At 51.1% G+C, this 24020-nt stretch overlaps 1 protein-coding gene across 8 annotated transcripts in view; it reads left to right on the top strand.

The window, feature by feature from the left end:
- Positions 1–23668, top strand: part of klc3 (kinesin light chain 3) — a 94727-nt gene extending 71059 nt beyond the window's left edge. For 3 of the 8 annotated variants that reach the window (XM_072490069.1, XM_072490071.1, XM_072490070.1), the window contains exons 11-17: positions 2651–2815; positions 8177–8244; positions 10096–10201; positions 12992–13126; positions 18915–19045; positions 20160–20226; positions 23145–23668. In XM_072490069.1, coding sequence (XP_072346170.1) covers positions 2651–2815; positions 8177–8244; positions 10096–10201; positions 12992–13126; positions 18915–19045; positions 20160–20226; positions 23145–23234 — 762 coding nt within the window. In that variant the 3' untranslated portion in view covers positions 23235–23668. Of the gene's footprint in view, positions 1–2650; positions 2816–8176; positions 8245–10056; positions 10202–12991; positions 13127–18276; positions 18320–18914; positions 19046–20159; positions 20227–23144 lie in introns of those variants that run through there. The other 5 variants (XR_011938127.1, XM_072490072.1, XR_011938128.1 and 2 more) reach the window with 5 other exon arrangements.
- The last annotated feature ends 352 nt before the right edge of the window (positions 23669–24020 follow it).

Raw genomic sequence — 24020 nt, 5'->3', positions numbered from 1 at the left:
CACATCCATCGCAGTATTCCGCCTCCAAGCTGTTTATTTTCCCCCGCTGCGGTCAGTGTAAGCAACGCCACGGGAGACCGGTCGGTATCTATCAAAGAAAGCAAATAGGAAATAAAGGCACAAATGCTCCAAAGATGAAATAAAGAAAAGAAAATTTGGCGATTAGCAAAGACGGGAAAGAGTGTTGGGAGTCAACCTTTTTTTGTGATAGTTTTCTGTTTCGACCCCCGCCCCCACCTCCTCACTGTTTCAGACGCGATGTGCAGTTCCAGAACGTCTTGCTGTTCGGTTCTCTTTCTCTGGGAGTGTTTTTTTTTTTTTTTTGCCTCTATTGGTTTATTTTCACGTTCCTTATTTTTCACTTGGAATTTTGGACTTTTACCCATCTTTGGGCGTACCTTTTTCCCACCGCCCGTGTATTTTTCCCACGTGGAGCAACGCCACAGGACAGAATACTTTTGCCTGCAGCAGAAAAATGAGCTATTTAGCGAATTCTGTGCGCAACAGCCACCCACGGCGGCACAGTGGTTAGCACTGCGGCCTCACAGCGCCAGGGTCTTGGGTTCAATTCCTGGCTTGGGTCACTGTCTGTGCGGAGTCTGCACGTTCTCCCCGTGTCTGCGTGGGTTTCCTCCGGGTGCTCCGGTTTCCTCCCGCAGTCCAAAGATGTGCAGGTTAGTTGTGGATTGGCTGTGCTAAAATTGCCCCTTAGTGTCCAAAGGTTAGATGGGTTACTGGATTACGGGGATGGGAGTGGAGGCATGGGCTTAAGTAGGGTGCTCTTTCCAAGGGCCGGTGCAGACTTGATGGGCTGAATGGCCTCCTTCTGCACTGTAAATTCTATGATTGATCCTTTCCTGCCTTAGAAGCCTTTGGATTAATCCCTGCGGGGGTCTCCTTCCATCACAGCAGGCTATCAGGATTTTCCTTCTCCAAGTCCATCCACTAACAGGAGGGTGAATGCGGAGAAAGAGCCCCAAGCCATTTCAACAGGTTTGAGCAAAGCTAAGTGCTCGGGTAAACACTCTGGCGGAGAATTGGGAATGCCGGGAATCAAGGTTTCAATGCAGCGCGTAGGGACAAGAGGAATACACTGCTCACCTCAGGATTAAAGTGGGATTTAATCTGCCTCCTGCCGTACTCTCATTCTACTTCTGTTTTTCAACACCAATAAATAGTTTTACATAGAACATGCAGTGCAGAAGGAGGCCATTTAGCCCATCGAGTTTGCACCGACCCACTTAAGCCCTCACTTCCACCCTATCCCAGTAACCCCTCCTAACCTTTTTGGTCATTAAGGGCAATTTAGCACGGCCAATCCACCTAACCTGCATGTTTTTGGACTGTGGGCGGAAACCGGAGCACCCGGAGGAAACCCACGCAGACATGGGGATAACATGCAGACTCCGCACAGACAGTGACATAGCGGGGAATCGAACCTGGGACCCTGGCGCTGTGAAGCCACAGTGCTAACCACTATGCTACCATGCTGCCCAATGGTTTTGAATTGGATTTTTTTCAAATCGGCACATTCTTGCAAGCAATCCTGTTTTGAACCCTCAGTATCTTCAAGTATTTTATTTGGTGTCATTGACATGAATATTTTTACCCTCTATCGACTTGGGTCAACTGGTCCCTGCCAGTGTCCACTGTCGGTCAAGGGGAGCTACAAGAGCAAAGCTTGTACCTGGAACCAGGCAGTGGGAGGGGATAGTATTGATTGCTCGGGTGTGAGCTGAATTCCAGAGTCCAGAACCTGGAACTGAGATAAGGAGTTGGCTGAACTGCAAGATACGGAACCAGCGGCGCTGAAAGAGACATTGGATCACTTGGGTCAAAACATCCATTTTTGGACCAATATCCTTTCAGCTTTTTATACATAATTAGGTCCAGTTCTGGTCACTTATGACGCAGGCGTCGTACTTTGGTCAGCGAGGTGGAGCAGCAGAGAAGCTGATCCCTAACGTCAGAGGGCTGAACAATGAGGGAAGAGCAGAGAAACTAGGACTCTTCTTAAGCCTCCAGAGAAGGTGGATGAGGCGGCGGGATGGGCAAGTCCTTGCAGGGGTATATCCGCTACTCAGCCAAACAGGGCAGGCTAGGAGGGCTATCTTGTCAACCATGATCCATAAGGCCAGGGGCACAGGTGAGGGGAGAACGTGGGATTGATTTTTTTTGTGGCGTGTTTTACATTCGGAGCCCCTCCGCTCTTGTGAAAAAGGCATCCCATCCAGTGAAGCCAAATCTCGTGCAAGAGCCAAGTGGGTGACTTGATGGGGGGAAACCATCGTTTTTTTCCCGCCCTTTCTCAGGCAGGTGTTCTTGTAGTTTATTCATTCAGTTATGCGGTCTCAGCAGGAATCTTTTCTGTTTCCGTGCTACAAACGCGACAAAAACACCAAAACCGTTACCGCTTTATCCCTAAACTCAGTCACAAACTGGCAAGACTCGAGGTCAGCAAGCACCGAAACGTACCCGGCATCAGATTCGGAGTCAGCAGTAAACGAGCGATTCGGTTTTAATTCCCACTGTGGCGATACCTTGAGCATTTTGCTAAATGTTTGGCTGGGCGCTGGGCTCTTTCTCCAATGCAGTGTGGTCTTGCTGCTTGCACCGTGCTCTTTTGTAAAGCCTGACTCTTCGTCCACAGCTCGATGACATGGAAAGGTTTTGTACACAAGTGCCCTTTTTAATATTTCAAACGAAGAAGGTTTCCTCCTCGTCGCCCCCTCATCCAGGTTGTGTTTTCCATGTGGATGTCAACAGGCAAAAGCCTCCCGGAAGACTGGCCAGCATCACTAAGATTTGTACCATGGTCGACTCACGACTATTTATACTTCTGTTTTGTGTGTGTCTGAATTTTTGGTGCTCTTCAAAGTGAGAGCTGTCGGCACCGTGAATGGGGCCCTTTCCATTTTGTACACAAATGTAACACTCACCAGGCCCGGTGGCACCTGGTTAGATACAGTGCTAACCTCTGTAAAGTTTCCTTTTACTGCCCAGCCAATCCTATTTCACCACACTGGCTGTTTCACTGAGAGACTGGTGTACTACAGGACCCTATGCACGAGGAACAGGTTTGAGATTTCATTCGCACTGGCAGCATGGTGGCACAGTAGTTAGCACTGCTGCCTCACAGCACCAGGGACCCGGGTCCAATTCCAGCCTCGGGTCACTGTCTGTGTGGGGTTTGCACCTTCTCCCCGTGTCTGCGTGGGTTTCCTCCGAGTGCTCCGGTTTCCTCCCACAGTCCCAACGATGCGAAGGTTAGGTGGATTGGCCTTGCTCAATTGGCCCCGGGTTGTGGGGATGGGGCAGGGGAGTGGGCCCAGACGGGGTGCTCTGTCAGAGGGTCGGTGCAGACTCGATGGGCTGAATGGCCTCCTTCCGCACTCTGGGAATTCTAGGTTATATGGCTGCTTCCATCTGGAGACGTCCTCCTCTCGGTTTGAGCTGAACCGATACCCAGGCTCGCGAGGTTAGTCTCCAGCCAGCCACTGCTGCCCATACCCAGCTCCGAGAGGTTAGTCTCCAACCAGCCACTGCTGCCCCTAACCAGGTCCGAGAGGTTAGTCTCCAGCCAGCCACTGCTGCCCATACCCAGGTCCGAGAGGTTAGTCTCCAACCAGCCACTGCTGCCCATACCCAGGTCCGAGAGGTTAGTCTCCAACCAGCCACTGCTGCCAATTCCCAGGTCCGAGAGGTTAGTCTCCAGCCAACCACAGCTGCCCATACCCAGGTTCGAGAGGTTAGTCTCCAGCAAAGCACTGCTGCCCATACACAGGTTTGAGAGGTTAGTCTCCAGCCAGCCATTGCTGCCAATACCCAGGTCCAAGAGGTTAGTCTCCAGCCAGCCACTGCTGCCCCTACCCAGGTCCGAGAGGTTGGTCTCCAGCCAGCCACTGCTGCCCCTACCCAGGTCCGAGAGGTTAGTCTCCAGCCAGCCACTGCTGCCAATACCCAGGTCCGAGAGGTTAGTCTCCAGCCAGCCACTGCTGCCCATACCCAGGTCCGAGAGGTTAGTCTCCAGCCAGCCACTGCTGCCAATTCCCAGGTCCGAGAGGTTAGTCTCCAGCCAGCCACTGCTGCCAATTCCCAGGTTCGAGAGGTTAATCTCCAGCCAGCCACTGCTGCCCCTACCCAGGTTCGAGAGGTTAGTCTCCAGCCAGCCACTGCTGCCCATACCCAGGTCCGAGAGGTTAGTCTCCAGCCAGCCACTGCTGCCCATACCCAGGTCCGAGAGGTTAGCCTCCAGCCAGATTCCACCCTGATCCAGTTCATAGCAGAACTGCCTCAAGGGGCTGAATGGCCTCTTGTTCCTATATTCCTGTCTTTTCTCCACCTAAGCCTCTGTGCTCTTTTCAAGAGGGTCACAGTTTGGCGATTGGGGGCAGTGGCTGAATTCCTCTCCTCCCTGTTGCAGCCAGGAGGCACTGAGGCCGGTTGCAACATTCCCGCAGTGAGCCAGGTTGGGATCAGTAGCGCTCAGCACAGACCAGGGATCAGATCTGTAAATCTGAGTCTCCCACCGGCCTGGCGCAGTTAGCCGCTGGAGTGAGCTGGACACTTATGGTCGGGTTGACAATTGCACAGCACAGCCCCATTATAAAGCTTCTTGTTGTACTCCGGTTACTCAACATTGTCCACTGGAAGCTACACAAGGTTTCCAGCAGGAGCTGGAATCCGCAGAAGCGCTCCGGTTGTTGCTGTGGTAGTCGATGTAATCTAACTGCATTTTCTCTCTTTAGTGCATCCCACCGAGGTGTTTTATGAGCTGCCTTTCTCTCTGCCTGTCTGGTCTCTCCTCTCGTCATCACTGCCTCCCTTTGCTGTGTCTGCACTATTTCTTCTAACCACTCGGGGCTGGCTCCCCTAATTTTTCAGAACCAAACTGGAATCTTCAGTGTTTTATTGCGAACTCGCAGTAAATGGTCCCTGCCGATGCAGGGCCTAGCCAGCCTGGCTATCAGTTGAAAAGTCAGCTGTAACAGATGCAGCATTCAGCCATGTTGCTGTCAGGTACACCTTGAGGGCCCCCTTCTGATTCCTATTTCAGGGCATGGGAGGAGGAGAAGAATTTTGTTTTCATTGAGGCCAGCGAGTGACGGGTTAAGGCCCACAGTGTGAGCACTGCTCAGGTTGACGAGTGGGATATCAGATGAGGTAACACCTTGTATTGGAGACAGTTTAGAGAAAGTTCTTCCTGGGATGAAGGTGTTTTCGTATGAGGAAACGTTGAGCAGGTTGGACCTCTTACACATTGGAGTTGAGAAGAATGGGAGGTGATCGTATTGAAACGTATAAGACCCTGAGAAGGGCTTGACTGGGTGGATGCTGAGAGGGTCTCTTGTGGGGGAATCCAGAACTACGTGGCACAGTTTAAAGATATTTAAGATGGAAATGAGGAGGAATTTCATCTCTCAGAGGTTCATTAGTCTGTAGAATTGGGTCAGTGGGGACTGGGTCATTGATTGTATTGAAGGCCGGGTTAGACAGATCGACAGGGGAGTCGAGGGTTGCGGGAGAACAGGCAGGAAAGTGGAGTTATAAAAAATAATAATAATAACTGCTTATTGTCACAAGTAGGCTTCAGTGAAGTTACTGTGAAAAGCCCCTAGTCGCCACATCCCGGCGCCTGTTCGGGGAGGCTGGAACTGGAATTGAACCCACGCTGCTGGTCTTGTTCTGCATTACAAGCCAGCTGTCTTAGCCCACTGTGCTAAACCAGCCCTGCGCAGTGCTAAACCAGCCCTGCAGTCAGGGCCAGCCTTGATCTTATCGAATGGCGTGAACAGTCTTGCTGGGCCAAATGGTCACTCCAGCTCCTATTTCTTACGACCTTGAACCTTTTGCAGTTGGGAGGTATGAGGGCTGACTCAGGATGGTAAGGAAGTCCAGTTTCGGGATCCTGGGAAAGTAGGAAGATGGGATATGTCATGGAGCAGGGAAGTGCAGATCATTTAGACATAGGGAAGAACATTGAGGAAATCTGGACCCCGCCTGATTTTCCTCGAGGCATGGGCGTGAAATCCTTTACACCCAAGTAGGTGCAGTGGGAAATCCGCACAGCAAATTCCAACCTCCGTCTCAGAGATTAGTTTGTTACGTTACAATCCTCCCACTTAGGATTGAATTCTTCAGGGGCAGCACGGTGGCGCAGTGGATAAGCACTGCTGCCTCGCAGCGCTGAGGTCCCAGGTTTGATCCCTGCTCTGGGTCACTGTCCGAGTGGAGTTTGCACATTCTTCCCGTGTTTCCGTGAGTTTTGCCCCCACAATCCAAAGATGTGCAAGGTAGGTGGATTGGCCGCGCTAAATTGCCCCTTAATTGGAAAAAATGAATTGGGTACTCTAAATTTATTTTAAAAGAAAAAAAAAGGATTGAATTCTTCATTCCCCAGCCGTATCCTGAACCCGAAATTTCACCAACATCCTCATCGCCAATCAACCCTTCCAAGCTGACGGAGTACCAATGATACTGAAGCTCAGTCTAACCACTGGCTTCTTGCATTTTGGCAGTATTGTGGCTCCAATTGAAAACCTTGGGATAATATTTAACAATGATATGTGCTCCGTTGTGGAGTTTATTTTTGGACATACTATTTTATTGTGTCTTGCTCAAAAAAGATGTGAATGGGTGATGCGACCATCAATTCACTCGAGACCAGATTAAAAGTAAACCGTGGCTTTAATCAACTTAGAACAGTGCCTGCCTGCGACTGAAACAATACTGTGCGCCGCCTACAGGTCGACTGCTCTTTATACCCCCCTCAAGGGGAGGAGCCATGGACGGAGCCCATACGTGTCCCAACATGTTCCCTTATGGATAATGCCATACGATGGCCCATAGGTGGAGCCCACAAGGACAACAACATAGCATAGATGCAAATACAAAGGCAAAGCCTGGTACTGATACAATGGTGGATTATTGGTATAATACATTCACCACAATGGGTTTGTACTAACAGGAGGAGGCCTTTCAACCTTTACCACCATTCAGTTGTATCATGGCTGATCTATATCGCATTTCCATTTGGTTTCCTGTCCCTTAATACCCTCCCCTCACAATCATTCCATTTCAGTTTGGACATTTTCCCTGAACCTCCAGCCTCAACAGCATTCTGGGAGAGAGAGTTCCAGCTTACCACAACTCTGCCTGGCAACACCCACGGCCAGCCTGGCTTTAATTTTAAGATTGTTCTGGATTCCCATTTGGCGAGCTGGTGCAGACACGATGGGCCGAATGGCCTCCTACTGCGCCGTCACAATTCTGTGAGTTCCCCCCCCCCCATCCCAGAGGAAATAGTTTCTCTCTTATCTCCCCGACAATACCCTTTAATCATCTCAAACACCTCAATTAGATCACGTTCTACGCCTCCTGGGAGAATGCGAATGAGTGTTGAATAGAGCGTGTTCAGATTCCCTGATAAAGCCTATGCAGCCTGCTATCACTCTGTGCAGCCTGTTATCAATGTATACAGCCCCTTATCTCTTTTCTCATTGCCTAATGGATAGTGAATAGCACTGAAGTGATTAACTTGCTGCTTAGGTAGACAGGACAAACCGTATTGCTTGCGGGCCAATGCTACCAACAAGCCTGACCATCCAAACAGTTAATCGCAAGGTAAACATTGGCCAGGGTGTAACCCCATAGGCGTAGCGAAGATATAGGACCTTTGTTAGTGTGAAAGGGAGGGAGTATGTACCCTGGGTTACCTTTGATAGTATTGGGAAGGATTAAGGGCGCCTCTGGTTATTTCAGATACCTACGTGGCGAGTTCTCTTCTGTTTGTGCCCCCCCAGATCCCTGCTCCTATCTCGGTTTGATTTCCACCTCCATTTTGCTCACCCGTTGCACGATTAGTTGCTCAGGAATGGTTGAGAAAGGATTCACTGGGACATGAAGGAGCCATTCAGCCTGTTGAACTTCTACCTCCATTCAATTAGATCATGGCCGATCCATGTCTTGGCATTTTATTTTTAGCTCTCTTTCTCCTATTGTCTCTTCCACCTTGCGCTCTCTCCCCTTTCTCTCTGTCATTCACGGGCACACGTTCTCTTGCTCTCTTTCTTCTCTCTCTCTTTCCTTCCTCCCCCCTTGCGGCTCTCTCTTCCTCCCCCCCTCGCTCTCTCTCTCTTCCTCTCCTGCTGAGGATTCCCCCTTTTCTTACATTTAGGGCAGACTGACCCCTGCAGACAGCTACTGGGAACGCATCGAGCCTTTGGCCTACCTCACCGCCTGCAGGTACTCTCATTGCTCTTTCACGTCCGATAGTGGCCTTGCCCTCGATCGAGCAAGCCTTTAAACTCTGCCGCTTATCAATAATGAAAAATCTGACGCAAGCAACGGATGCAGTCGAGGGGCTGGAAAGGGTAGGATGTCAGTTCACATTGCGGCCCCAACCCAGGAGAATCCAGCAGCAACACAGTAATATTTTACATTAGCCGTAACACTCATGTGTGCTTGTGGCCGGGTTCTCTCCAGGTTGGGGAGGGAAAGCAATGACCGAACCTTCCAACCTTACTCTAATGTACTGCATCCATTGTTTATATCCCCTTCACAGGGAAATTTACCACTGGGCGCTGGGAGTGTGATGTTGTAGATATATCCACGGACTTGAGACACCAGTACTGTGTCCAGTAGAACAGGGGAGGTTGAGGGGAGGTTTATTAAGTTTTTAAAATAATTTTTATTAGCGTCACAAGTAGCACTGCAATGAAGTTACTGTGAAAATCCCCTAGTCGCCACATTCCGGCGCCTGTTTGGCATCATGAAAAGTAATGATAACTACGGAAGGACTGTTCCCTCTGGTTGTGAACTGAGTGATGAGAATTCAATTAAAAATGATCACAGAGTGAGAGTGCAAAACTTAAGTTTTGTTGAGACATTTTGGAGCAAGAAGCAGCTCCGGGTTCGTGTCCCACCCCCAGGACGTGACGGCCAAGGAAGGCACGGTCGTACCCCAGCCAAGGGGGTCGGGGGTCAACCTGCGAAATCCTTCCCAACACTCGCCAATGGCTGGCGGTGAGAGCGGGAGAGATTCCCAGTCAGCTGAAAGAACGTCGGAGCCTCGACCGTCACTGTCCACCGCTCCAGACTACAGCATGCAGGTAAAAGTGCATGGTGCCATGGCAACTCGGATTCCTGGGCTGGGGGTGGGGGGGGTCAGCTTAATTGGCTGGACGGGTCGGTGTGGAGCAACGTGCTGCCAACAGCAGGAGATTCAGTCGCTGTTCCGGCTGGCGTGTATGTATCCGGGACCTGCCCCCTCCCCCCTCCACGCCCTGTCTGCGGCGGAGGTTACGGCGCAGTGGGTCAGACCTGCCTTTGGGCAGAGAGCTGCAGTAGGAGAATTGGGCCTACGTCCAGGCAGATGCCGTTGCCAATCCTGCAGAAACCTCCCTGGGCATTCCCGCCTAATTAACCTTCAGTACAGGCCCAGATAAGCCGCTTTTTTTCTCTGGGGTGGGGGGTGACACTAGTGAGCGGCTGACAACCGTGTGCCAGACCCCAGACCACTCGCCGGCGAAGCAGTGACCCCTGCTCAAACCCCCCGTTTTGGGGGGATTCCTTCCCCAGGCTCCTCTGACGGAGAGCGGATTCAGGTCTGCCTCAGAGAAGCTTTGGCCCTTTCACCTACGTCCAGGCAGATGATCTACAGGCCTCGCAGAAGAATGGAGCTCTCCAACCAGATTCCTGGCTGGGTTCACTGAATTCTCTGCTGGGGTTGCACCTTTTATCGGAATTGGGCAGATCTGGGTCGGTGGCAGTCTATCCTGAACTTCTGAACCCAGTGAAGTAAATAGGAGTCCTCGCTGAGCCCCCATCTGATGGGGAGGAGATGGAAGAGGAGAGGCCTCACTCGAGAGAGGGGGAGAGTGGTCTGTAGGGCGAATTGAACAGTTCTTTCAGAGAGCCAGCACAGACTGGAGGGGACGAATGGGCTCCTTGTGTGCGATTGGATTCTGTGGTGCAAGCTCAGCCATTGGGAAGCGTAGGATCATTGGAATCGTAAATGAAAATGTACACTAATGATATTTCTGTTCTCTTAATTAGAAGCTGGATTTAAAGACTGACAGAATCTACCCTTTTCAGTGATACAGCAGGACTGCCAGACGGTGATGGGACCCTGTGGCTGCAAAAGGAAGGGAACGAGATTGTTCCGACCCCCAGCAAAGGGCTCCCCGATTCCTTGCCGAAGGTAAAGGTGCCTCCTGGGTAGCGCGGCCCCGGTTATTCTGAAACCGAGGAGAATTGTTCCCGTTTTGATGGAGTTTCTCCTCCCACCACTCTGGCCTCGGACCTGCTCATAACCCAAGAGCAGGCGCGGCCGCTGCAGGTTCCAGTGGGGACTTTATTAAATGGGTGGCCAGGCTTCCTGCCTTCAGTATTGGCCTTTTCCTCCCGAATGTCCCAGCTGCCCAATCCGCGTAAGGAACAGGAGGAGGCCATTCAGCCCCTTTAACCTGCTCCCCTGCCAGCCAGGACATGGTTGACCTGTTCAGCTCCATTTAACCTTACAATGCTGACCCATCACAAATCCATCATTCCAGTTTTGACATTCAATGCTAGGGAGATCTCCACTCACCTGAGGGTCACTCGCTCTCCTGGCATCGCCCCTGGTTCAGATTTCAAGGTGCCCCCTTTATCAGGACTCCCCTAACCCTAACTAGTTTCTCTCTGTTAACTCTAGGAAATTCTTTAATTATTTTTTTTAAATGTAATTTCCAATTAAGGGGCAATTTAGCTTGGCCAATCCACCTACTCTGCACAACTTTGGGTTGTGGGGGTAAAACCCACGCAGAGACGGGGAGAATGTGCAAACTCCACACGGACAGTGACCCCCGGGGCCGTGATCGAACCTGGGACCTCGGCGGTGTGAGGCAGCAGTGCTAACCACTGCACCGCCCACTAATTATTTTTGATAATTAGATCACTGCTTAACCTTCTCTATACCTCACAATCCTAACAATTAACAATTCTAATCGCCACACTACCAGAAGGATGTGGATGCTTTGGAGAGAGTGCAGAAGCGGTTTACGAGGATGTTGCCTGGTATGGAGGAGAGGTTAGATAAACTCGGTCTGTTCTCACTGGAATGATAGAGGTTGAGAGGCGACCTGATAGAGGTCTACAAGATTATGAGTAGCATGGACAGAGTGGATAGTCAGACGCTCTTTCCTAGGGTAGGAGAGCCGAGTATTAGGGGACATAGGTTTAAAGTGCGTGAGGTTTAAAGTGCGTGGGGAAAAGTTTAGAACAGATGTGCCAGGCAAGTTTTTTACACAGAGGGTGGTAAACATATGGACCGCGCTGCCTGGGGAGGGGGTGGGAGCAGGTACGATAGCGGCATTTAAGGGGCATCTAGACAAATATATGACTCGGATGGGAATGGAAGGATACGAACTTCGTAACTGTGGACGGTTTTAGTTTAGGCAGGTACCATGGTTGGCGCAGGCTTGGAGGGCCGAAGGGCCTGTTCCTGTGCTGTATTGTTCTTTGTTAACTCTCTAAGCCCACTATCGTTCTGGTGAATATTAAAGCAAATGACTGCGGATGCTGGAATCCAAAACAAAAACAGGAAATGCTGGACAATCTCAGCAGGTCTGACAGCCACTGTGGTGAGAGAGAAGGGAGCTCACGTCTCGAGTCTGGATACTCTTTGTCAAAGCTCCTCATCATTCTGGTGAATCTGCACCGCACCCCTGCCAAGATAAATGCCTCCTTCCTGAGTTGCGTTGCCCAGAATCAACCCAGTATTAGAACAAGAACAAAGAATAATACAGCACAGGAACAGGCCCTTTGGCCCTCCAAGCCTGCGCCGATCACCTGTCCTATCTAGACCAACCGCCTGTATACTTCTGAACCCTGTCTGTTCATGTGCACATCCAGAATAAATCTTAAAGGTCGCTAACGTATCTGCCTCAACCGCCTCACTTGGCAGTGCATTCCAGGCCACCACCACCCTCTGTAAAAACTTCCCCCGCACATCTCCACTGAACCTTTCCCCCTTGAATCTGTGCCCCCTTGTAATTGTCATTTCCGCCCTGGGAAAAAGCCTCCAACTGTTCACCCTGTCTATACCCGTAATAATTTTATAAACTTATTATCAAGTGTTGAACTGAACTGGACAGCAGGAGGGTGTACTGAGCTGGAGAAGTTCAGCTTGTGCGGCAACGTTGACCTTGGTGTCCCTGTATCAGGAATGGGGAAAATATCAGTTAGTAGGCCAGCTCCTAATCTCTGTCCAGCGACCACTCCTTTTCCCTGGCTGGAAGGTGGGCAGGTGGAGTTCAGGCTCAGCTCTGATGCCCTCCTTGTTGAATAGCCTGGCGGCTCTCCCTGTCAAAGCTTACAAAAGCCTACTCGAGTGACAGTGGGTAGCACTGTCGCTTCAAAGCGCCAGGGTCCCAGGTTCGATTCCCGGCTTGGGTCACTGTCTGTGTGGAGTCTGCACGTTCTCCTCGTGTCTGCGTGGGTTTCCTCCGGGCGCCCCGGTTTCCTCCCACAAGTCCCGAAAGAAGTGCTCGTTAGGTGAATTGGACATTCTGAATTCTCCCTCTGTGTACCCGAACAGGCGCCAGAATGTGGCGACTAGGGGCTTTTCACAGTAACAATTGCGGTGTTAATGTAAGCCTACTTGTGACACTAATAAAGATTATTATTATAAAGCTGTTAAACGTGCTGGTTAAATGCAACATCTTTCTTTCACCGCCTGCTTACACACTCCCGTTCGTCCGATTAAGAATGTGATCCATTGATTGTTCCCAGGCACGCAGGGGCCAATTTAGTCGCACCCCAACTCCCCCACCCTGACTGCACTGAAACAGGGTAACTTCCTAATCCACATGCTTCGGTCTAGGTTCAAAAGCTAATGCATTTTATGGTTTGAAAATGGCGTCTCGTTTGGAATCGGGAGAACACTAGGTAAAAGGTCCTGTTGACTGTTCCAGATGTCAACATTTGCTGATGTGTGCGCCTTCCTCTTCAGGCACCTGGCAGCACACTCGATGCTCGTCCCTGCAGGCGGCCCTACCCCTATGACTGCCTGGATGCCACCGCTGTCATATTTGCGAATGGGCCGGAGGGTTGCGAGGAAGTGAGTATGGGACTAGAATGGAGTGGGGTAAGTACATCGTATATTAACCAATTCAACAGCAAAAATAACAACCCCCCTAGTATCAGGACCCCGAGCCTGCTGGGCTGCGATGTCACAGGAGTGTTTTCTGGAGTGAAATAATTCCAAGACTTCCACCAGCTCTCTGAATCCCTCGTGATACTGTGGAAAGTCTGGGGGGGGGGGGGGTGTCAAGTGGGGAAATGGAGTCTGTCCGGTGACCATTATTTTCACCTCCCACTGCTGCAGACGCGGTAATATTTTAATTCCGAAATGCAGATGAAGGGCTGCGTCCCAAAGTGCAGGACACCAAGGCCGAGAAACCTGGGAGGAGCTGCAGGGTAAACCATAGGGGAACGGATTGGACGACAGCAAAAAGCCACATGAATAAAGATAAAAGGAGACTATTCGGCCTATCAAATCCATGCTGGCTCTCTGTGGAGCAATCCAATCACTCCCGTGTTGTTTCCCACCACCCCCACTCTCCATATCCCTACAGATTCATTACCCTCAAGCACCCATCTAATTTCTTTTCCAAGCCATTCAAGGTCTCCGTTTCCAGCACCCTCGCAGATAACGGGTTCCAGGTCATTACCATTCGCTGCACAAAAGTGTCACGTTCTTGCACGCCTCTATCAAATCCCCCTCAATCTCCCCGGCTTCATATGTTGATAAACCTACTTCAATAGGAGGCGCAGGGAAATTGGCATCCGGAGGTAAGAACTGTCCCGTCAGGTTATAGGCTTCCTTAGGTAAAGTCCCGTCAGGTTACAGGCTTCCTTAGGTAAAGGAGTGGGATTTAATTCTACTCTGAATTTGGTTTTGAAAGAGAGTTAGGAATTGTTGAGGGGAAAAGTCCCGAGCACAAAGCCAAACTCTTTTGGTGCCAGTATTAGCCATGGAAAGAAGGGGGTGGCGAGGAAGGCTGGGGGTTAATTTTCCACGAGGGCTACGGGGAAATAGATAGACAAGCGAGATGTCGGTCGAAATTAGACATGTAAGGCGGAGACTGGGGGCAGTGATTCAGTCATTGCATTTCGAGAACTGGGAATGTGTCCTGAAGGATGGTGTCCAGAGAGGATGCAACAGTAACTGAGAGGCTGGGGATGAGTGGGACCCATTGATTTAACGTCAGCCGTGACTCAGCTGGGTAGTACTCTCTGAGGCAGAAGGTTGCAAGTTCAAATCTCCTTCCAACAGAAAGAAAACCAGAGGGAGAGCTGCACCGTCATAGGGTGCTGTCTCCACAGGTTAAGAATGTTAATGCCAGTGCCCGCTGGTGTGGACGGTAAAAGATGACGTGACCCAGTTTCTTCTTTTTATAAATTTAGAGTACCCAGTTCATTTTTTTTCCAATTAAGGGCCAATCCACCTACCCTGCACATCTTTGGGTTGTGGGGGTGAGACCCACGCAGACACTGGGAGAATGTGCAAACTCCACACGGACAGTGACCCCGAGCCAGGATCAAACCTGGGACCTCGGCGCCGTGAGGCTGCAGTGCCCACTGTCATGTGAGAGTACCTTTAAGAAATAGGTGTTTTTAAATGGGTGTATATAAATATCTGTAGTGAGTGTATCTTTAAGAAATGGTGTTTATTACTGCAGTGATGTCAGAGAGTGGGTGGAGCTGGGCTGTCTGTCAGCTTTTTACTTTCGTTTTAGGCTGTTTGTTGCAGGGTGTGTTTTAGTTTTGTTTTCAGTGTTGGAGCTGAAGCCAGACAGAGCAGGTGTACTGTTGATCTCTCTGCCATGAAAGGACTGTCTCTTGATCATTTGGTGAATTCAGAATTATAAATGTTCTGAGTAGTGACTTTAACCTAATGTGCTTCATGTTTTTTTGTAAGTCTTCTGGATGTTAAAAGACAGCGTACACATTACTTACTGTTGTATTCTTTGGGAGGTGTATTTGAATTAATGGTTGCTAAGATGTTCACTGTATGTTTTAAAAAGGTTCATTTGAGTTCATAGAATAAACATTGTTTTGCTATAAAAAATACTTTTCCATTTCTGCTGTGCCACACCTGTAGAGTGGGCCGTGTGCTCCCCATACCACAATCTATTAAAGGTTGTGGGTCAGGTGAACTCCATGATACACTTTGGGGTTCTCTAAATCCTGGCCCATAACATAACCCACTGCGCCACCATGCTGCCCCAGTGACCCAATGTCAAGGAAGAGCAGGGGAGTTACCCCTGGTGACCTGGGCCGGCATGCGGCCCCTCAATCCGCGTCACAAAAACCGACGCTGTGGTCATGGCCTCAGCTGCATCTTGGCTCTTGCTGTGCACGAATTGGCTGCTCTGTTTCCCACATCACCAACAATGACCACACTTCAAAAAGTACCTCGTTGGTTGCAAAGTGCTTGGAGATGCCCGAGATCACGAATGGCGCTCTATAAACGCAGGGTTTTCTTTTGAGGTCTGAAGGGAGAGGGGGCAGGGCGAGCTTTGGGGGTCCGATAATGAACCGACAGCTGAAGCACTGGTTTTAGTGATTGAGAAAAAAACTAGGTGGCCACAGATGTTCAGGCGCATTGGTCTCTGTGGAAAAGAGGAAGTCTGCAATGTTTGGAGGAACAGGTTTCAGCGAACCTTGTTGAAAACAATTGATGTTAAAAGGCTGCAGTGAGTTAGACAGTCGCCTTTAAACTCCAGGGCATTGGTATGATTCCACACTGGCTATGTCAGAGGCCCCTACTTGCTGGCTGTCCATCGTTCCCAGAGGTAATTCCCACCCAGACAGCACGCAGAACACTGACCGGGAAATGCAGCTCGCAGCAGTGCCAAGGAGCATTTCATGGCAACATTCCATAGGCAGCTGTACCGGAACCGTCTCCCGTCCCCACCGTATTTCAACATTTACCCACTCGCTTGTGTTGAGACAGCTCGATCACTTCCAGGCAGATGCGCGACCATTAATGTAAAACCCTTCACAAAATCAGACCTAAATTGTCAAAGGTTATCCGAGGTCATCAAGAAATCAGATTCAAAGCCACGATCAGGTCAGCCAATGTCTTTTCGAATGGCGGAGCAGGAACGAGGGGCTGAATGGACTACCCCTTCTCCTAATTCTGTATCTAACCCCCTGCTGTTCCTGTCCTGGGAGTGTTTGATGGGGACAGTGTAGATGGAGCTTTACTCTGTATCTAACCCCGTGCTGTACCTGTCCTGGGAGTGTTTGATGGGGACAGTGTGGAGGGAGACATTTACTCTGTATCTAACCCCTTGCTGTACCTGACCTGGGAGTGTTTGATGGGGACAGTGTAGAGGGAGCTTTACTCTGTATCTAACCCCGTGCTGTACCTGTCCTGGGAGTGTTGGATGGAGACAGTGTAGAGGGAGCTTTACTCTGTATCTAACCCCGTGCTGTACCTGTCCTGGGAGTGTTTGATGGGGACAGTGTAGAGGGAGCTTTACTCTGTACCTAACCCCGTGCTGTCCCTGTCCTGGGAGTGTTTGATGGGGACAGTGTGGAGGGAGACATTTACTCTGTATCTAACCCCTTGCTGTACCTGACCTGGGAGTGTTTGATGGGGACAGTGTAGAGGGAGCTTTACTCAGTATCTAACCCCGTGCTGTACCTGTCCTGGGAGTGTTTGATGGGGACAGTGTAGAAGGAGCTTTACTCTGTGTCTAACCCCCTGCTGTCCCTGTCCTGGGAGTGTTTGATGGGGACAGTGTAGAGGGAGCTTTACTCTGTATCTAACCCCGTGCTGTACCTGTCCTGGGAGTGTTTGATGTGGACAGTGTAGAGGGAGTTTTACTCTGTATCTAACCCCGTGCTGTACCTGTCCTGGGAGTGTTTGATGGGGACAGTGTAGAGGGAGCTTTACTCTATCTAACCCTGTGTTGTCCCTGTTCTGGGAGTGTTTGATGGGGACAGTGTAGAGAGAGCTTTACTCTATATTTAACCCCATGCTCTATCTGTCCTGGGAGTATTTGATGGGGTCAGTGGAGAGGGAACTTTACTCTGTATCTAACCCCGTGCTGTATCTGTCCTGGGAGTGTTTGATGTGGATAGTGTAGAGAGAGCTTTACCTTGTATCTAACCCTGTGCTGTACCTGTCCTGGGAGTGTTTGATGGGGACAGTGTAGTGGGAGCTTTACTCTGTATATAACCCGTGCTGTACCTGTCCTGGGTGTGTTTGATGGGGACAATGTAGTGGGAGCATTACTCTGTATCTAACCCCGTGCTGTACCTGTCCTGCGAGTGTTTGGTGGGGACATTGTACAGGGAACTTTACTCTGTATCTAACCCCTTTGCTGTACCTGTCCTGGGAGTGTTTGATGGGGACAGTGCAGAGGGAGCTTTACTCTGTATTTAACCCCGTGTTGTATCTGTCCTGGGAGTGTTTGATGTGGATAGTGTAGTGGGAGCTTTACTCTGTATCTAACCCCGTGCTGTACCTGTCCTGGGAGTGTTTGATGGGGGCGATGTGGAGCGAGCTTTACTCTGTATCTAGCCCTGTGCTGGACCTGTCCTGGGAGTGTTTGATCGGGGCAGTGCAGAGGGAGCTTTACTCTGTATCTAACCCCGTGCTGTGCCTGTCCTGGGAGTGTTTGATGGGGACAATGTAGAGGGAGCTTTACTCTGTATCTAACCCCGTTCTGTACCTGTCCTGGGAGTGTTTGATGGGGACAGTGTAGAGGGAGCTTTACTCTGTATCTAACCCCGTGCTGTCCCTGTCCTGGGTGTGTTTGATGGGGACAGTGTAGAGGGAGCTTTACTCTGTATCTAACCCTGTGCTGGACCTGCCCTGGGAGTGGTTGATGGGGACAGTGTAGAGGGAGCTTTACTCTGTATCTAACCCTGTGCTGGACCTGTCCTGGGAGTGTTTGATGGGGGGGGATGTAGAGCAAGCTTTACTCTGTCCCTGACACTGATGGGGAGGATAGAGGCTTGGCAGACCCTGCAAGACCGTGTACTCTTTGTTCGCGCCTTGTAGTTGAACAAATTGGCAAGCTTGCCCGGAGCGAGACCTCCTCATACCTATCGGGAGCGCGCTAGTGTATAAAAAGGTCTCTACTTCTACCCCTGCTACACCGGACTCAGTTGCATTTGATGAACACAAGAATTTACTAAACATTTTTTAAATGAAAATCTGTAATGGGTCTAATCTCTCCCTCACCACATTAACCCCCTCTCTCTTCTCTTTTTCAGTCTCCTCGATGCAGCGACCTTCCTGATACTAACACTACTCACCGTATGAAGACTATATAACATCTACCCCTGTTTCCTCCTGCTCTGTGTCTGATAACGTTTGGTGTGTTGAGGCGGAGTTGGGAGGGGAGGGTGCGTCAGAAACACGTGTATTTGCTAAATGTTAATGTGACCGTGTCTGCCAAGTGACTGAGTCGGGATAAAGCAGAATCGAACCACTCCGGGAATGTGCAGTGTGAAAACGCCCTTGAACGCAGGTTGCAGTAACTAAACCGATTGATTCCTAGTGTTTTGTTTTTGGATGGGTGTGGACATTGTGCAGCAGCGAATTAACCCTGTAAAAAACATTGTCTCCTGGCAAATAATCAAGTCTGTGCATCTAGGTTCAACACCTTAACTATCTGCAGGCTGATAAACGCTTACAGCGGCCAAGGTTACAGCCTTGGAAGTGAACCCGAAAGCCCTAGATGTGTTTATAGCTAAGATCGTGACCGTTCCTTTTCGAAGGGTGTGCATCTTTTAATCAGTCCTTTCTCCCAGTGTTGCTGCAGGTTGGTCTGACGCAATGAAATGCTGCAGCTTTCATTTTCTTTTTGAAATGCCCCCCCCCCCCGCCACCCTCTCTCTCCCCCTTGCAGGATCCCCTCGGGAATTTGAAACGCAGCAGATCCTTCACCAAACTCCGTGACTCCATCCGAAGAAGCAGCGAGAAGCTGGTCCGCAAGCTGAAGGGAGTCGCAGCGCCAGACGCTCGGCCGAGGAACCCAGGGTAAGAAGCGCGACAACCTGCGCTGGCTGGCCTAGGAAAGGCTCAGTCCGGCCTTACGGTCGAGCGGGCTTTGAGAATGCACCTTCTTCTCCTTTCGCTATTTCCGTCACCTCCTGCGGCTCCGACAACTCTGCACCCCCCCGGTTAGATTACTCTGTATCTAACCCCGTGCTGTACCTGTCCTGGGAGTGTTTGATAGGGACAGTGTAGAGGGAGCTTTACTCTGTATCTAACCCCGTGCTGTACCTGTCCTGGGAGAGTTGGATGGGGACAGTGTAGAGGGAGCTTTACTCTGTATCTAACCCCGTGCTGTCCCTGTCCTGGGAGTGTTTGATGGGGACAGTGCAGAGGGAGCTTTATTCTGCATCTAACCCCGTGCTGTACCTGTCCTGGGAGTGTTTGATGGGGACAGTGTAGAGGGAGCTTTACTCTGTATCTAACCCCGTGCTGTACCTGTCCTGGGAGTGTTTGATGGGGACAGTGTAGAGGGAGCTTTACTCTGTATCTAACCCCGTGCTGTACCTGTCCTGGGAGTGTTTGATAGGGACAGTGTAGAGGGAGCTTTACTCTGTATCTAACCCCGTGCTGTACCTGTCCTGGGAGTGTTTGATGGGGACAGTGCAGAGGGAGCTTTATTCTGTATCTAACCCCGTGCTGGAGCTGTCCTGGGGGTGTTTGACGGGGACAGTGTAGATGGAGCTTTACTCTGTATCTAACCCGTGCTGAACCTGTCCTGGGAGTGTTTGACGGGGACAGTGTAGAGGGAGCTTTACTCTGTATCTAACCCCGTGCTGTACCTGTCCGGGGAGTGTTTGATGGGGGACAGTGTAGAGGGAGCTTTACTCTGTATCTAACCCCGTGCTGTACCTGTCCTGGGAGTGTTTGACGGGGCAGTCCTTTACTCTATCAGGTGCTAAGTTTACCCACTATCCGCCTGGGAGCCATGCAAGATTAGGCATTTTGATCAGGGAAGAGTAAAATAGAACTGGGTTCCTGGAGGCTGTAAGTGAGTTAAAAGTTCTGACATCCCATAGCGACTCATCCCATTGGCTGGGGATGGTACGTAGTTTATATAACAGGTGAGAAATGAAAGTTCTATCTGGTTATCTTCCAGGATGAAGCGAGCAAATTCTCTGAATGTTCTGAATGTGGTCAGCAGACCGACAGGAGACACTTACCAGGTAAACTCTTTCCCTGCTCAGCCTGCAGGCCCTCATCTTTAAACTAGTGTTGATCAATGTTTCACCTTTTTAATGTTATTTATGATGGGGCTTATCAGAGTCCATGGCCTCCTGCCTCATCTTCAGCACTGTGTATGAGACCACGCACAGTCAATCAGAATGTTGGGGCTCTAGGTCACTGCTCCCTGCTGGCACCACTGCAGTACTGAGTGAGTGCGGCCTTGTTGGAGATGCTGGGACTCAGGAGTCACAATTTAAATGGACCTGGTAATGCCAAAGCACCCTTAGCCCTGAGGTTGGGGGTTCAATCCCACTCGAGGACTTAAGCTGAACGTCTCGGCTAACAGTACCGGTGCAGTACTGAGGGAGTGCTGCACTGTGAGAGGGTCAGTACTGAGGGAGTGCTGCACTGTCAGAGGGGCAGTACTGAGGGAGTGCTGCACTGTCAGAGAGTCAGTACTGAGGGAGAGCCACACTGTCAGAGGGTCCGGACTGAGGGAGCGCCGCACTGTCAGAGGGTCAGTACTGAGGGAGTGCTGCACTGTCAGAGAGTCAGTACTGAGGGAGTGCTGCACTGTCAAGAGGGTCAGTACTGAGGGAGTGCCGCACTGTCAGAGGGTCAATACTGAGGGAGTGCTGCACTGTCAGAGGGTCAGTACTGAGGGAGTGCTGCACTGTCAGAGGGTCAGTACTGAGGGAGTGCTGCTGTGTCGGAGGGTCAGTACTGAGGGAGTGCTGCTGTGTCGGAGGGTCAGTACTGAGGCAGTGCCGCACTGTCAGAGGGTCAGTACTGAGGGAGTGCTGCACTGTCAAAGAGTCAGTACTGAGGGAGTGCTGCACTGTCAGAGGGTCAGTACTGAGGGAGTGCTGCACCGTCAGAGGGGCAGTACTGAGGGAGTGCCGCACTGTCAGAGCGTCAGTACTGAGGGAGTGCCGCATTGTCAGAGGGTCAGTACTGAGGGAGTGCTGCACTGTCAGAAGGTCAGTACTGAGGGAGTGCTGCACTGTCAGAGGGGCAGTACTGAGGGAGTGCCGCACTGTCAGAGCGTCAGTACTGAGGGAGTGACGCATTGTCAGAGGGTCAGTACTGAGGGAGTGCTGCACTGTCAGAGGGTCAGAACTGAGGGAGTGCTGCACTGTCAGAGGGTCAGTACTGAGGGAGTGCTGCACTGTCAGAGGGTCAGTACTGAGGGAGTGCTGCTGTGTCGGAGGGTCAGTACTGAGGCAGTGCCGCACTGTCAGAGGGTCAGTACTGAGGGAGTGCTGCACTGTCAAGAGGGTCAGTACTGAGGGAGTGCCGCACTGTCAGAGCGTCAGTACTGAGGGAGTGCCGCACTGTCAGAGGGTCAGTTCTGAGGGAGTGCTGCACTGTCAAGAGGGTCAGTACTGAGGGAGTGCCGCACTGTCAGAGGGTCAGTACTGAGGGAGTGCTGCACTGTCAGAGGGTCAGTACTGAGGGAGTGCTGCACTGTCAGAGGGTCAGTACTGAGGGGGTGCTGCTGTGTCGGAGGGTCAGTACTGAGGGAGTGCTGCACCGTCAGAGGGGCAGTACTGAGGGAGTGCCACACTGTCTGAGGGTCAGTACTGAGGGAGTGCTGCACTGTCAGGGGATCAGAACTGAGGGAGGGCTGCACTGTCAGAGGGTCAGTACTGAGGGAGTGCCGCACTGTCGGAGGGTCAGTACTGAGGGAGCGCCGCACTGTCAGAGGGTCAGTACTGAGGGAGTGCTGCACTGTCAGAGGGTCAGTACTGAGGGAGTGCCGCATTGTCAGAGGGTCAGTACTGAGGGAGTGCTGCACTGCCAGAGGGTCAGTACTGAGGGAGTGCTGCTGTGTCGGAGGTCAGTACTGGGGGTATGCCGCACTGTCAGAGGGTCAGTACTGAGGGAGTGCTGCACCGTCAGAGGGGCAGTACTGAGGGAGTGCCGCACTGTCAGAGCGTCAGTACTGAGGGAGTGCCGCATTGTCAGAGGGTCAGTACTGAGGGAGTGCTGCACTGCCAGAGGGTCAGTACTGAGGGAGTGCCGCACTGTCAGAGGGTCAGTGCTGAGGGAGTGCCGCACTATCAGAGGGTCAGTACTGGGGGCATGCCGCACTGTCAGAGGGTCTGTACTGAGGGACTGCTGCATTGTCAGAGGGTCAGTACTGAGGGAGTGCCGCACAATCAGAGGCTCAGTACTGAGGGAGTGCTGCACTGTCAGAGGGTCAGTACTGAGGGAGTGCTGCACTGTCAGAGGGTCAGTACTGAGGGAGTGCCGCACTGTCAGAGGGTCAGTACTGAGGGAGTGTTGCTGTGTTGGAGGTGTCGTCTTTTCAACCAGGCCCTGTCTTCCCTGTCAGGTGAATGTAAATCTCCCAATGGCCACTCGGGCGGAGAGTTCTCTCTGCTGGCCCGGCCGATATAAATCCCTCAATGAACATCACTATAAAAATAAGACTATCTGGTCATTTGTCATGCTGCTCTTCGTGGGAGCTTGCTGTGTCCAAACATGGCTGCTGAGTTACTTCGCAACAGTGACCACACTTTAAAAAGTCATTGATTGACTGCAAAATGCTTTGGGGTGTTCTGTCGTTGTGAAAGGCGCTATATAAATGCAAGTCTTTCACAAGAAATTCGGTGAGTTTGGCAATGGTCAATTTTACTAGATCCACTCCCCCTTCCTCTGGGGCGAACGCAACTCTTTGTGATTGAGGGGGAATTCATCATATTCTGTTGGTAGAATGCAACAGGCAGCTCCCCTGTCCTTGGACCAACATCACCTGAGAGGGCAGGAAGTTTATATTTTGCCAGGCCAGTCATGCGTGGATTCAGTGGGCTGAATGGCCTCCGACTCTGCCTTTCTGATTTGATCCAGTACGTAGATTTCAAGGGCAGTATCTCTGCATTCACTGTCCCTGTTTCTTTCTCCCCCAATGCAGCAGCCGATCAACAGCCTGACGGAATCTCGCATCCTGAGTACAAGCCACACCCACCTGGCACGCCGCAGCTCTCTGACTGAATCCGGATAGGACCCACCCGGCATCGGGAGCATCCCACGTTGCTCTGGACTCTGCAGTGTACTCCTCCGAAAGCTCCTCCCTCGCACACAGACACACGCAGACACACGCAGACACACGCAGACACACGCAGACACACGCAGACACACGCAGACACACGCAGACACACGCAGAGACACGCAGCCACACGCAGACACACGCAGACACACGCAGAGACACGCAGCCACACGCAGCCACACACAGCCACACACAGCCACACACAGACAGACACAGACAGACACAGACAGACACACAAACACAGACATACACGCACACACACACACAGACATACACACACACACACACAGACATACACACACACACACAGACATACACACACACAGACCTACACACACACAGACATACACACACAGACATACACACACAGACACACACACACAGACACACAGACACAGACAGACACAAACACAGACAGACACAAACACAGACATACACACACACACAGACACACACAGCTCCTAGTTCTTGCCAGGTCCCGATCCAGCCTGCTCTAATAGGATGCAGCCGAATCCACTTTGTTCATCTCTGAGGCTGGGACGCAATGATTGTATCTACCATATTAGTCAGGAAGCATTTACAGCACAAAAGAGGCTTCACCAGTCGGTGCCCGGGCCTATGCTCCTCTCGAACCCCTCTTCACCTCACTCCATCAACATATCCCCTCCCTTTCTCCCTGATGTGTTTGCCCAGCTTTGCCCCCTGCACGCATCCCTATTAGACCAGAAGCAGGCACCGTCC

This window comes from Scyliorhinus torazame, chromosome 25 (genome assembly GCF_047496885.1).
Source record: "Scyliorhinus torazame isolate Kashiwa2021f chromosome 25, sScyTor2.1, whole genome shotgun sequence".
In the NCBI taxonomy this organism is placed as follows: domain Eukaryota; kingdom Metazoa; phylum Chordata; class Chondrichthyes; order Carcharhiniformes; family Scyliorhinidae; genus Scyliorhinus; species Scyliorhinus torazame.
This window is presented reverse-complemented; position numbering and strand designations above follow the sequence as displayed.